We start from the raw sequence: 14,774 nt of genomic DNA, 5'->3' as shown, positions 1-14,774 counted from the left end.
CAACTTCAAGGGAGAGGCAGGACTGCCTATCATGAACCGGATGCCATCATGACAGCAAATGATGGACAGGTGGGTAGCCCTGCTCATTTGTCAGACTTGGCTCACGGGTGTGTGTGTAAGTGTGACATAAAATAAAGACCTGGTCGCTGAGTTTGATAGTGTTGCTTTGGCAACAAAGCAATCCACATTCGGATAATGACTTCACTAAAGTATACACGTTACCCCATTCCAAGCGCTGCAGCATCTTATTCAATTAATGCTTGCCATGAGCGTGTTTAATGCCCTTTTTATTCCCCTGCCCCCCAAACCTCCCACGGACTTTTTATTTATTTATTTGCAAATTGCAGCCTTTCCTTGTTTGTTAACAGAATCGGACGACAGAAACCGCAACAGGATCTTCCTCCCTTTTCTTTTCTTTTTAATTGGCTTATTAACTTTGAAACTTGTTTGTTTCCCCCAGCCCACCCCCACCAACATCTATTATGTACAAAAAAAAGAGAGTTTTATTTCTGAAGCCTACAGAAACAAGTGCAAACCGACTGCAGTTTTAACCCTAACGATAAATATCCGGTGGGTTGGGGAGCGTAAAACGGGGGACAGGGGAGCCAACCTATATAACAAAACATCAAATCAATGCCCCTTCATCGTAGCCGGTACAAAAACAAACAAACAAAGAAAAGAGTCCTCAAGAATGTCAGAAATGCCTTTTTGGTTCCAGACAAAAATGTCCTCCTAGCCCAGTATACAGTTTCCGGCAGCAGGCAGCCAAGAGGTCGCCAGGGTGGGAGGGAGGGCGCTGGCCTCCTTACAGCCACACTCTCTTCTTCGCTCTCCCCACTTCATCCTGCTACCGCTGGCGCTGGGGGATGCAGATCCCATGGGGCCGGGAGCGGACGTAGCCCGGCTTGCAGGCACAGCGGTAGGAGCCGCTGGTGTTCACGCAGCGTTCGGTTTTACACAGAAGCCCTCGGTGGTTGAGCTCCAGGCACTCGTCAATATCTGAAAGGAAAAGAAATAAGGAAAAGAAGGGGGGGCAGCGCCAGAACTTGGCACATTTGGGCAGCTGCTGAGGAACCCAGTGCCATAGCAGGAGCCCACTGCTGGCATCTGCCTTGGGCTTCCTTTAAGTTTGCTTTCCCAACCAGAGCAACGGCATCTGAGTCACATCCACTTTCCCACCCTATCGCCAATCTAGCATCACTCTGGGGCATTATGGGAAATTGCAAATGGCCGCCTGGCACTGCTGCCCAAATGCCACAAGTGGTCAGGTAAGCCCCTCAGAGCTCACCAAGAGAGGTGATGGCAGTCCACACTTTGCCCAGCACCCCACACCCCAAAACCCTCTGCAGACAGGAGAGTGGAGTCATAGAATCATAGAGTTGGAAGAGACCACAAGGGCCATCCAGTCCAACCCCCTGCCAAGCAGGAAGCACCGTCAAAGCATTCCTGACAGATGGCTAGTCGATTCCCTAAAAAGGAGAACCCTGGATGATGTGGGGTCAGAGGGTGGGGGGTAGGGGTGGGGCGTTTGCACGCAAATCGCTGGAGTCTGGAGGCATTGTAATGTACCCTCCAGCGTTCAGCCTGGCCGAGAGCGCTGTGTCCATGCATGCTGTGGAAAATCAAGACCCCCTTACCCAGGCAGCGGGTATGGCTGGCATCGAGCTGGAAGCCCGGGGAGCACTCGCAGACCAAGCCCTGCTGGGTGCGGACGCAGTGGCCATTCACACAGCGGCATTCATCAGAATCCTCTTCAGAACTGTCTGCATCTGAGGTGGGGAAAGAAGCAGGAAACGGGTTAGTGTCCAAATAATGATGGATCCTTCCACCTTCAGGAGGGGCTCAGTGAGAGAAAGGCCTCAAAATGGAAGGGGTTTTTTTTGTGGGAGGGAGTAAAAAATGGCACATCCTTCACTTTATTTTGGCAGAAGAAGAAAGAAGAAGAAGAAGAAGAAGAAGAAGAAGAAGAAGAAGAAGAAGAAGAAGAAGAAGAAGAAGAAGAAGAAGAAGAAGAAGAAGAAGAAGAAGAAGAAGAAGAAGAAGAAGAAGAAGAAGAAGTTGCACATTTGATGGGTTGCCCCAGCCACTCTGGGCAGCTTCCAGCAAAATATAAAAACACAATAAATCATCAAGCATTAAAAACTTTACAGGGCTGCCTTCAGATGTCTTCTAAGAGTCATGTAGTTGTTTATCTGTTTCCAGTCCCTCCCATTCCCCTAAGTGATAGCTGTTGCAGACAGACTGACTGACTGCCCCTGAACACCACCCGTCTCCATTTATTTCATAAAATTTATATACCACATGATTAAAAAAACCAAAACCTCAAAGCAGTTTACAAAAAGAATGAAACCATGAAATAAAACAAAAGCAAGATCCAGTTAGAAGCAACTACTTGAAACATTCAAAAAATAATTAAGACCAGTGATAAGATAAAAACCAGATTAAAACACATGCCAACATTCTACATGTCTGGACAGGCTTGCCTAAACAAAAATGTTGGGCCCCCAAAAGAGTATGGTGACAGAACCCACCTGATGTCAATAGGCAGGGAGTTCCAAAGTGTGGGTGCTGCTGCTGCTGCACTAGAAGATCAATTTCTTACCAATGTGGAACGAGAATTATGTGTAACCCATAACAGTGCAAATTCCGCAGATCGGAGTGGCTGCAATCTTAAAACTCTCACCTTTGTGCACCTTGCCAAACAAAGCACTGAAGTCCCAAAAGGAGTTGCTCTCGCTTGGAGTAGAGTGGCAGTTAAGGCCTGGGGGAGAAACAAACACCACAGCAGTCTTCGTCACCTTCCTTGGGTCACACCTGCTCCCAACTCACCCTCATAGTGATAGGCAAAAAAAGTGGGGCACAAGCGTTATAATTTACAGGGAAAGAGTGGGGTATGCCAGGGCTCATAGCCTGGCCCCAAATGTGTAAGAGGCTCCTCTTTGGTGGGAAGATGGAAAGCACTCTGTGCGTGCTCAGTGTCACCCGTATCTTCCATACTCTTCCGCGTCCCATGTACTGAGAAGAGCTGGATTTGGGGTATAAATTAAATCTCTTCACTCTCTGCATGCTCAGAGGCACTCTGCTTTTCAGACATTGCTAAAGGAAATAGTTTCCCGCTGACACTCTGGGCCTGCCTCAATAAACTTCCTGGTGTGTGGAGAGGTCAGGCCCTCAATACTCAAGGACACTTTCCCCCCGCGGCCAACCCCCCCCCCCAATCTCCCACTCCTCCCTCCCCATGAACTCAGCACTCACGGTTACCTGAGCCACGCAGTGGGCAGGCATGGCAGAGGTAGCCCCAGCCTTTGCCGTAGCGGCAACAGCATTCCTCGTAGCTCAGCTGCTGGCCATTGAACGGAGAGGAGCACATTCCGTCCTCCCCTCTCTGCTGCCAACAGACGTCGCGAAGGTCGGTCACCCTGTCTGCGAAGCGGGGAGAGGAAAGGGTGGGGCAGCTTGAGGTTCGGTTCCGTTTGCGCACAATGATTTTCTTGTTTTTTTAAAAAAAGTATTTCTATATATATAATTTTTTAATTACATTTTCTGCTTTACAATTTAAAATACTCATTTAAACATCCTTAAAATATCAATTCTTCTCTTTCCATGGTTCATTTTGCACATCATTGATCCCTGCATATTTTACAAAACCTAAACCATTCAGTATTCCATTATTGCATCCATCAAAACCTATTTACACTGTTGAATTTATCTTAATGCTGCCAACGTTTTCAGATGTACACAGTTTCCCCCCATATATTCAATAAACGTTTTCCAATCTTCTTTAAAAGTATGTTCTTCTTGTTCTCTTGTTCTCTATGTTAAATCTGCGAGCTTTCCATGTTCTGTAGATTTCTGACTGCTGTTTTAGCAGGTGCTAGTTTTACTTTGATTTGATCCTAATGCTCTTTAACATTGTTTTTTTAAAAATTTTATTGTCAGTGTTGTGTTTTATGGGTTTTTCTGTTTTTGTTTTTTAATCACATTGACCAAAGAACTTTTTGTTACTAGATGGGTATAAAAATGCTGTAAATAAATAGGGCTCACCCGCTTGTGTCTCTGGGAGCTGGCACTCCTTGCCACTGGGGTCCAAGGTCAAGGGAGGCGGGCATTCGCAGGAGAATGAGCCGATGGTGTTGGTGCAGTGCCCAAGTTTGCAGACCCTGGGGTCCTGGCACTCATCCAGATCTGCAGGCGACAACCAGGGAGCCAGCTGCTCACTCCTGCATGGGTCCCTTTATGCATGTCCCTGCTCCCAAGCCTATTCTGAACCCTACAGCCCACAAGCCCCAATTGCTTGGTATTATTGTTATCTTCCAGCCTTCTGTTGCTACTGAGGTTTTGCCCTGTGAGAGGTCTTATTTCCAGGCTCAAACTGGCAAAGCCGACTTCTTAACAAGGCGGCCTTTGAAATGAATTCCTTCTGCATAAGAAGAGCCTGCTGGATCAGAATTGCTCATCTGGTTCATCATCCTGTGCTCACAGTGGTCAATCCGGTGCTTGTAAGAAACCCACAAGCAGGTCCTAAGCACAAGAGCCCACTCCTCCCCTGAGGTTTCCAGCAACTGGTATTCAAAAGCATTGCTGCCTCCACTATGGAGGCAGAGAGACTGTGAAGGCCATCGATAGCCTATTTGTTTGTCCAAATACACTTTTAAATCCACCCAAGTTGGTGGCTGGTACCTGCCTCTCCTGTGGGAGTGAGTTCCATAGTTTAACTATGTGCTGCATCAAGAAGGGCTTTCTTTGGTCTGTCCTGAATCTTCCAACATTCAGCTTTTTGTAGGCTGTCTGCAACTTCTAGTGTTGTAAGCCAGGTTTGGGGGGGGGGACTTTCCTCTATCCACTTTATATCTTTGCCATGCATAATTTTATAAAAGTCTAACATGTCACCTCTTAATTCATCTTTTCTCCAAGAACCCCCAAACACTGCGTCCTGGGGCTTTCATAAGAGCATGCGGCAGTTAGTAACCAGCCTCAAACCTTCCAGCTCAGAGGTCCACTGGGCAAACCAAGCGTGTGCTTTTCAAGAAGCGAAGGGGCAGGACTCACCAACTTCACTGGCTGGTATGCACTTCTTACGGTTGGAGTCATAGGTGGTGGATGCAGGGCAGGAGCAGTGGAAGCTCCCGCGCGTGTTCTCACAACGCCCGTTGACACAGTTCGACTCGTCCAAACACTCATCCACATCTAGGAGAGAGACAGGATTGGAATTCAGGTCTTGCAGTTTCTGTATTCCACAAACACTACTCCCTGCCAGTGAAAGGTGGAGTTGCCAACCTGTGTTCCTTCATATATACACACACACACACACACACACACACACACACACACGGGAACAAACTCCGCAAAACTGGAAAAATTGCTGTTCTCTCCCATGTTCATTTTTGGAGGAAGAAACAGAATGGCAGTGCAGTTTCTGTGGGCGCAGATCATCCTACTTAGTGCTACTTTCCCCCTCTCCTCTCTAAAAAGTTGACATAGGCAGGATATTTTGAGCGGTCAAGGCCTACTGTCACGCCTTTTTAGCTTCCACACGCCCTTCACTACAAACCTTCACCAAATGACACGCTGCTTTCACAACGTGTTGCTTGTTTTCCGACAGGTTTTTAAAAGCCGAGCTAGAAACAGTCCGATCCGAATAACGTTATAGTACTAGCCATTGGCCACGCCAAATCCAAATCAAAAATGAATGCGAGCGAAAGGGGTGCCTTGCTAGAAACAGTTACTTGCCTTTTAAAACAAAACACAATGTTTCTTAAAAAGGTGTAGCGGCACAAATCTAAATATTGCTGTCTTTAAAAAAAAAATGAAAGCACACCTGCTAAAGTTGCACGCTTACCTGCCTATCATTAATTAATTAATTTATGTCAAAAATACTACAATGAAATATAACCATTAACAAAACCAGGAACCAAAGCACAGACTGAGATAAGATAGACCAGGGGTCTGATTCAGTATAAGGCATGAGCATAGCTGGGGGGGGGGGGCAGCTGCCCACCTCTAGATCAAGTGTAAAGCAATAGAAATACTTGGGGTTTTTTTAGGGTTTTTTTTAAAAGATTTTAAAAAGATCTTTATTTCGATTCTTTAAAACATTGCAAAAAAATAGCAAAAGCAAAGGATTTACAAAATATAAAGGAATGAAAGAAGATATAGAGAATTCCAAGAATAAACATAAAAATAAATACTGAAAGTAAAAATTCATCCAAACTCAAAGAATATATATAAGGTGTGTGTGTGTGTGTGTGTGTGTGTGTGTATATATATATATATATATATATATATGGTTTAAATCAAGATAAGATCAGAAAGCAAAAAAAAAATTCCAAAAGGAAAAAAAATAAGAATATTTTTTTTTAAATAGAAATAGAAATACTTAACTAACTGACCAATCACGTCACTTCTCCCCCCCCCCCATTCAAAAGTCCCGGCACTCCCCCAACAAAAATCCTGGATATGCCCATGGTATAAGGTGCTTTTATGCTTTGGGTGATAGGTTGTCACCCACAGGACACACACACACACAAAATAGACTAGAATTGCCATATTTCCAAAAGTGAAAATCCAGATACTGTACAGTTGTTGAGGGGTTCAGGGGGGACCCCCAAAAGAGGCCCAGATTGAGCTTTCTGGAGACGTGGGGACTCAGCTGCGCCCAGACACGTTTCCTCTGCTCCCCGGTAAGCTCTATTAAGAGCCCCGAGAGCGAGCAGAGTTGAGACGTGGGTGCCTGTGAGTCGATTCGCAACCTTCGCTGCGTGGAGCTCCGAGCCGACAGCCTGTTGAGCGGTGGATTCTTTCCAAAGTTAAAAAGATTTGAAGACATTGGATACCGTGAGTAAAAGAATTAAAATAAAAAAATATGAAATTACATCACGGAAAGGGCTTAAAATAAAGGAAGTCGGTCCTTTTCCGCTGTGTTAAAAGTGAAAGTAAGACAAGCGACTACAGCCAGAAACAGATTTTATAAAAATAAATCTTTTAAACCTAGACCTGGAGGATTTCCCCCAAAGACAGGGCAAGGGGGAGAAAAGATTTTTTGTAAAAAATAGCCCTGAAAATATAGAAAATCAGACTGCCTACCGACACATTCCAAGAGGTTTGCATCATAGTAGAAGCCTTGCTTGCAGTAACATTCGTAGCCAGGCTGGGTGTTGACACACTTCCCTTCTTTGCAGATCTCCTCCCCAAATAAGGCGCATTCATCAATGTCTACAACGAAAAGGGAGGAGAGGCTGTTAATCCGAGGAAACCACACCCACCCAGCAAATCAAGGCATCATTCCTGTGGGGCTCAAATGCAACCTTCCTCAGCGCATGTGCTAACGGTGGCTGCGGGGAGTTATAGCTTAAAACCTCCGGAGGGCGCCAGGTTGGGGAAGGGCGTGCTCCAAATGAAACCTTAAAACTCTCCTTATCGTTAGGAGAATTTGCGTTTCGTCAGAGCCAGCCCTCCCGTGAGGCGAGCGGAAGCAGCTGCCTCGGGCGGCACACACGTTATAAAATGCAAAGGAAAGTCGTAGACATCCAGATCATCACCATTTCAGTAAATGTGAAGGTATATAACCATTTAGGCAGCATCTGACAGGTGTAATTCTGAATATCCCAAAGTTTGAGCTGGATGGTCGTGGAGAGAAAGTTTCACTATTTTTGATTGATTGATTGATTGATTTTTTAAAAATGTGTTGGTTGGTTGTATGTTTGTTTTTATAATGTGATTCAGACTTGGACACCAGCCAGGAAATGCTGTTATGGAGCAATCAGCAAATATAAATTTTGCAGCTGTTGCGGTCAGGAGAGCAAAGTATCTATGAGGACACAGTAATGTCAAAGCAGACAGCGCAATTTGAGGTCTGCTCAGAAGTAAGTCCCACTGTTTCAGTGGCATTTACTCAGAGGTGACTATGGGATTGCAGCTTGCCTATGTTATACAGAGGGAAGACAAACATGAAACTATGTTCCTAATACTGTACAGTGGAAACCATTTACTGAATATTGGGTGAGCAGGGCAGATACATTGAAGGGGGATGGGGATGAATGTCTAACCTGTGGACCTCATTAGATCTGAATTTGGCCCACAAAGCCATATTGGGCAAACCATGCCCAATATCAGGCCCAGAGATCTGTGATCTCTTTATGCTGGAGAGAAAGGTTTGGAAGAGATCCTTACTCTTTCGTAACAGTTAGCAAAGTGTTGATAGCTACCAAGCCCATTAAAACTTACGATTTTACATCTACCCTCATCCACCTTTGAACAAACATTCCCCACAGAAATACTCAGGCTAGGAATATATTTCAGACACGTAAGCTTTGCAAATGAGTGAAGATTTTACTCACAGAGTTTAGGAAGTTACAAGTCTCCATCCGTTAGCAGTAAAATAAAGAAGAAAAAGGTTCCAAATGACTTAAAAAGAAATAATTTGGTTTCCTTACAAAAAAAAAAACCATGCAGAAGATGCAGGCTGTAAAAATCTCTTAAAGAGATTTTTCATTCATGTGTTTTTTTTCTTCAGCTGGGAGCCATGGAGTGGAGCCTGTGAGTGGAGCAACAGGAGGAACACACATCCCTTTGTTCATTTGGCTCCACTCCTGACACTCAAGAACCTTCCTTGCATCTTGACTCCACATCTCTCCACCCAGACAAGCAAGAGGCTTCCTCGGAGTCCAAGAAAACATTCCAGCCAGGCAAAAGCAGCTGAGGAGGGTGCCAAGGGGAGGGTGTGGTCTGGGGAGAATCCGGAAGGCCAGACAGAGGGAGCTGGAGGGTCACTTTTGGCCCTGAGCCTGAGTTGCCATGCCCCTGGGTTGAACAAATCTTTGGAGCAGAGACTCAAATCATCCCTGATCACGGGCTCTGCTGGCTGGGTCTGCTGGGAGCCGGAGTCACACAGCATCTGAGAGTCACAGGTATGGGCAAGGTGGGCCACCCGGCGAAAATAAAGACACACACACACACACACACACACACACACACACACACACAGCATCTCTTTGTATGTCATGGCTCAAAAGACTCACCACGATGTGCTGGGATGCCATAGTTGAGGATAGTGTCATCCAGAATGAAGCCTTTGCCATCCGGACAGAGAGTGTGGAACTCAACTATGTGGAGTGAGGAGAAAGGAGGAGAGAGAGGGAGAGAGAGAGTAATAAATAACCATCAGCAACATTTCTTGCTTGGGAGGATTTATCCCTTGTTAGCAGTTTGAGGATTTTCTGCTATCCTAAGGAGGCCTATTTTTGCACCATTTCTCCTTCAACCACAGCACTGTCTGCTCCGAGAGGGAGGTGTCGGGCAGAGAAGAATTTTCTTTGACAATCAATTAGCACAAATATTCTTTATGTGAAGACAACTTTTTTTCTTTCATGACTTGGGCCTGGGTACTTAATCCATATGCACTTATGCTACGTGCCTACTGCATGGTTTTGTTTTCATTTTCACCTGCTGTTATAACTGCTGTGCTTTACAAAAGAAAGAAAAGGGGAAAACAGAGTCATTCCCAAGAGCTGCTGCTACCTGATGCTTTTCCCTGGAGATGTTGGGGGTCTTCTGCAGCTGAAGTGGATACCCCAACGCTGAGCTAAGGGAACCCTTCTTCCCTTAAAGCTGGTCTGCTGAGGAACAGTACAAGGAAACGGAGAAGTATAAAGGCGGCCTCATGCCAATTCTGGTCCATTTAGCTCAGTATTGTCTACACCAGGCATGGCCAAACTTGGCCCTCCAGCTCTTTTGGGATTACAATTCCCATCATCCTTGACTACTGGTCCTGTTAGCTAGGGATGATGGGAGTTGTAGTCCCAAAACAGCTGGAGGGCCAAGTTTGGCCATGCCTGGCCTACATTAACTGGCAGCAGCTCTCCAAACTTTCATAGTGGGAGTCTTTCGCAGACCTGCAAAGTCCTGCTCTACCACTGAGCTATGGTTCTTGCCCTGTATTCAAAGGTGACGACAGTCAACAGGAGGAGCTGTCACCATCACTTATCAAGATCTCTTTTTTAAAATATATTTTATTATTATTACAAAATCCATTTCATTAATACAACCATACATTTACACTCACAGAATGATAGAATCATAGAGTTGGAAGAGACCACAAGGGCCATCCAGTCCAACCCCCTGCCAAGCAGGAAACACCATCAAAGCATTCTTGACATATGCCTGTCGAGCAGCAGAAAACAACCTTTCTCCTTCCTCTATATGGCATCCTTTAATATATTTGAACATGGCTATCATATCACCCCTTAACCTTCTCTTCTCCAGGCTAAACATACCCAGCTCCCTAAGCCATTCCTCATAAGGCATTGTTTCCAGGCCTTTGACCATTTTGATTGCCCTCCTCTAGACATGTTCCACTTTGACTCATTTCTCACTTTCCCCTCTATACACCCACCACCACCATACCCACAACCCCTCACCTCTTTAACTTCCCTCCCACGCTATTTCAGTTTGCGATCGATCGGTTTCCGAACGCCGTGGATCTGGAAGTGCTTACATCCGGGTTCCGTGGCGCACGGATACGCAGAAGCAATCTGCGCAGCGTGCGCAGAAGCACTCTATCAGCGCTTCGTGCACGCGCAGAAGAGGCGCTCCGTTTACGGACTGCTCGGGGAGCGACCGGCTCCCTGGAACCAATTGTGTCTGTAAACCAAGGTACCACTGTACTTTAAGCATGAAAGCACTTCCCTTCTGAGCCATGTTTTACCATGTATTCTTCATAACATTTCCATTCATTTTTCGATTTTTGTTTTGATTGATTCCTTATTGCTGCCGTTAATTTGGCCATTCATAAATACTCATTTAATTTACAGATCCTTTCTTCCTTCGACGGAACCGTTTGATCTTTCAGCTTTGCAGCTATAGCTACCCTCGCTGCTGTGCTAGCATACAAAAAGACTTTTTTCCCCCCTTTTCTCTTTTATCAAGATCTCTTAACAAAACCACCCTCCATGCACCCGTCCCCGCAGACTTACTAGAATTGAGCACAGGGCAAGGGTAGATTTCGCAGTGGTCTCCCCAGCCTGCCCCAAGTGAGCAACAGCACTCCTGGCGGGTAATGTTGGTGGCGAGGACGCTGTCACAGAAGACGGTGTCATCAAAGTTCAGGTAGCATTCCTTTTTGTTGTGTGGCAGCTCTGTGGGGAAAGAGAGGGAGAGAAAAGTCGCTTGCTTCCCCACAAGAAAGAATCCTCGCCTCTTTCAGGCCTGCCGGCTTCTCACCCAGCATGACTGAGGCACTTGACTGCTCTCACCACCCCTCTCCCCACCCCTCTCATGTGCCACGCTCACCCTGGCAGCTCTGTTGGTTTTCAGAAGGAGCAAATCCATCATCACAGACGCACACGAAGGACCCCTCGGTGTTTTCGCAGGCCCCGTGCGGCTGGCAGAGGTCAAGGTCATTTGCACACTCGTCAACATCTGGGGAGGCAATGCCATGCTTGTTGGTGCTGCAGGCGCAAGTTGCTCAGGGACACAAAGAACCTGGACCCTCAGAAGTCAACTCTCTCCCCCCCCCCTTCGCCCCGTTCCAGGGCACAAGCCCACTGTTGGCAAGGTGTGTTAGGTAAGTATAATTATTTAATTCACACTGAATTGGAGAATGCCTATGTGTATTGCTGAAAGGGTTTTAACTGGAAGATTCCACTGAAGCAAAAGAAGAGCTCTCTAAGCACCTGGATGAGTTGGTAACTGTTGTTCTCTGTCACATGCCTGACTTAGATCACATGAAAGGGATAGGATTAAACTCTATGCACAAGTCAGGCTGTGAGTCTCCATTTTTGTGTGGGAGTGAGTCTTTCTCTGAAGGCCACAGGGAGAATAAAGGAGGTGTAAATGGGCCTCTACAAGAGTGAATACAGCTGTAGGGAAAATGGAGGCTGTAAAGAAAAAGAGAGAGAGAGAGAGAGAGAGAGAGAGAGAGAGAGCTTTGCTTCTAGGTCTGTTTATCTTTTATTTCTTATAAGATGCTGAGTGGGACATGCACAAGTTATTGCATGAAACTGTCTGGGTGTATCTTTGATGTTTTTGTTCTGTTTCGAAGAAAGCTCCACAAGTAAAGCTTGAATCAAACTTATGGGTCTAAACATTGTTTCATTCCAAAAGGAGTCAGGTTTTTTTTATGCATCCAGTTGCTTCAAGTTCTGCAGTATTAATATCTGCAATAAGGTGAACCGCATCACTCACCTTGGCACTTCCGACCACCCTCCAACTGGTAGCCAGCCCGGCACAGGCACTGGTAAGAGCCCAGGGTGTTCAGGCACTCGCCACCAACACAGGCTGCAGGGAAGTCGCACTCATTCAGGTCTGCAGGGACAGGAGGAAAAGAGAAGGTACATGCCTGGAAAACCCACCCTTTGTCCCAAGCCTAAGAGGTCGGCTGTGGTTCATCAGAATGAAAAGGAGCATGGTACCTGTTCAATGGCATTGTTCTCGTCTCTGTGTTAAGTATAATTGTTTAATTGACACTGAAATGGAGAATGCCTTTGTGTATTGCTGAAAAGGTTTGACATGGGGAAATTCCACTGGAGTGTACTAAGATCTCAGAGCACCTTGATGGGTTGATAACATATTTTACCCAGATGGGTTGATAACAGTTGTTATTCTCTGCTGGCTAACACAGGGAGTGTTTAACCTTATTATCACATGTGAGCTGTTGAATTGCAAATTTGCCATCTTGGAAAGGTGTAGTCTTTGTTCCCAGGCTCTGTGCGAGTAAATATATGTCAAAGAGTCTCCTGAAGGAAGAGAAAACACCTCCAGACAAAATGGAGGTAGAGAGAGAGAGAGAGAGAGAGAGAGAGAGAGAGAGAGAGAGAGAGAGAGAGAGAGAGAGAGAGAGAGAGAGAGACCTTTGCTTATAGGCCTGTTTGGAATTATCTTTTATTTCTAAGATGCTGAGCCTGTGCTGGACAGCACAAGATCTTGCCTGGAATTGTTTGCATGCATCTTTGAAGTTTTTGTCCTGTTCTGAAGAAAGTTGTGTGAGTAAAGTTTTAAAATAATGGGTCTGGACAATGTTTCATTCCAAAAGAAGTCAGCTTTTATGCATCTAGTCACTTCAAGCTGCGCAATATTAATATCTGCAATAATCTAGTACTACTTTTTGTGCTTGAGGGCTGAGCTGCAGGACTGAACATGCATTCTGGGCCTCAGCCCTCCTGGCCATTAGTGGGGAGTACAAACACACACACACACACACACACACACACACACACACACACACACACAGAGAGAGAGAGAGAGAGAGACAGAGACAGAGACAGAGAGAGACAGAGAGACCCTTCCTAAGCAAACCTCTCCCCTCGTTCTCAGGGGTGGGGGGAGAAAGCCAAAGAATCCCATCTCTAACCTTCAGGAGCATGGTTCATTGTGTCTGAAAACAGAATGAGAGGAGGGTCTCAAGCCTGTGATGTAGGGAGGACGGCTTCAGCTCCTCAGGCACTCTGCACATGCTCAAAGGAGCTACTTCCTTATGCTCCTCCTCAGTGTCGCAGGTGGAATCCAAAACTAGTCCAATAATCCAAGCCAAAAACAAAATCCCAGGCCGCTCTCACCTTCACAGCGTGGCTCATCCTTCACGGCCTGGAAACCGACGGGGCACTGGCACTTGAAGGATCCCAAGGTGTTCACACAGGAACCGTAGGTACAGAGAGACCCATTCTCGCATTCGTTGATATCTGCACGGAGAGAAGCAAATCATCCCACCTCTGAGGCGTTTCCGCCTCGCTCAGCCTTCTCCCAGCCTTCCAGATGTTGTGGGACTACAACTCCCATCAGCCCAGTGTTCTTAGGAATGAAGGAAGTTGTAGTCCAACAATACATGGGAGTGCCAATGATTCCCCATCTCTGGCCTAGTCAAGATTGGAAGGAAGTCCTTCCCTGGACAGGAACATTGCTTTTATTACATTTTCCATCCCTCCCACCCTGCAGCCAAGGGAGGCAACGTGCTTCCCCTGCTTCTCCCTCCACCTTATTCTCACAACAGCCCTGTGAGGCTGGTTAGGCTGAGAATTAGTGACTGGCCCAAGGTTACAAACTGAGTTTGGCTGACAAGAGGTTCAGACTAGAGCTCTACGTTGTGAACCACCCTGTGATCCCTCTCCCCTCCTGCGGTTTCTAGCAGCTGGTATTCAGAAGCATTACTGCCTCTGACTGTGGCGAGAATAGCTGCTGTGGTTATTAGCCAGTGAAATTCTTGAATTTGTCCAATACTCTTTTAAAGCCATCCAAGCCGTTGGCCATCACTGTCTCCTGTGGAAGTGAATTCCACAGTCTGCGTGAAGACGGACTTTCTTTTATCTGTCCTGAACCTCCCAATGTTCAGCTTCATTAGACATCCATGAGAATTCCTGGGCTATTTAAAAAAGGGCGCTCCGTGAACAGATAATTAGGGTGGGACCCAAGACTCGTGCCACCAAATCAGCTTGGGTGACCATCTTGGCCTCCCCCCCTTCTCATTGGCTGTGCTGCTGTGACATCACAGACACCAGCCTGTACAGGTCCCCTCCCACCAGGAAGCTCCGTGCACCAGGGGTGGGGTGGGGAATTACCGAGACAGCTGTGGGAATCGGGTGCAGGGACAAATCCATCGTCACAGATGCAGAGGAAGGAGCCGTCGACATTCTTACACCGGCCATGCTTACAGAGCGCGCTTTCGGCGCATTCGTTCACATCTGTGGGAAGAGTAACTCAGTGAGCTTCACTCTTTGCGCCCTGAGCAACGGAAGGAGAGCTCTGCTGGAGGGGCATTGTGAGGACGGAATGGTGCTTATTTAGTC

At 46.4% G+C, this 14,774-nt stretch overlaps 1 protein-coding gene across 2 annotated transcripts in view; it reads right to left on the bottom strand.

The window, feature by feature from the left end:
- Positions 1 to 397: 397 nt before the first annotated feature.
- The window catches only part of LTBP3 (latent transforming growth factor beta binding protein 3), a 50,836-nt gene continuing 36,459 nt past the window's right edge, over positions 398 to 14,774 (bottom strand). The window contains exons 16-28 of one of the 2 annotated variants that reach the window (XM_060269923.2): positions 14,547 to 14,669; positions 13,551 to 13,673; positions 12,181 to 12,300; positions 11,287 to 11,415; positions 10,971 to 11,132; positions 9,018 to 9,101; positions 7,084 to 7,212; positions 5,050 to 5,187; positions 4,045 to 4,185; positions 3,262 to 3,423; positions 2,684 to 2,761; positions 1,638 to 1,769; positions 398 to 999 (exon numbers count right to left, since the gene is read on the bottom strand). In XM_060269923.2, the coding sequence (XP_060125906.1) occupies positions 848 to 999; positions 1,638 to 1,769; positions 2,684 to 2,761; positions 3,262 to 3,423; positions 4,045 to 4,185; positions 5,050 to 5,187; positions 7,084 to 7,212; positions 9,018 to 9,101; positions 10,971 to 11,132; positions 11,287 to 11,415; positions 12,181 to 12,300; positions 13,551 to 13,673; positions 14,547 to 14,669 (1,673 nt within the window). In that variant the 3' untranslated portion in view covers positions 398 to 847. The remainder of the gene's footprint in view (positions 1,000 to 1,637; positions 1,770 to 2,683; positions 2,762 to 3,261; positions 3,424 to 4,044; positions 4,186 to 5,049; positions 5,188 to 7,083; positions 7,213 to 9,017; positions 9,102 to 10,970; positions 11,133 to 11,286; positions 11,416 to 12,180; positions 12,301 to 13,550; positions 13,674 to 14,546; positions 14,670 to 14,774) is intronic. The other variant, XM_088660127.1, reaches the window with a different exon arrangement.

Source organism: Zootoca vivipara, chromosome 16, assembly GCF_965207765.1.
Source record: "Zootoca vivipara chromosome 16, rZooViv2.hap1.1, whole genome shotgun sequence".
Taxonomy (NCBI): domain Eukaryota; kingdom Metazoa; phylum Chordata; class Lepidosauria; order Squamata; family Lacertidae; genus Zootoca; species Zootoca vivipara.
Note: the sequence above shows the minus strand (reverse complement) of the source record. Positions and strands in the feature narration are given on the sequence as shown.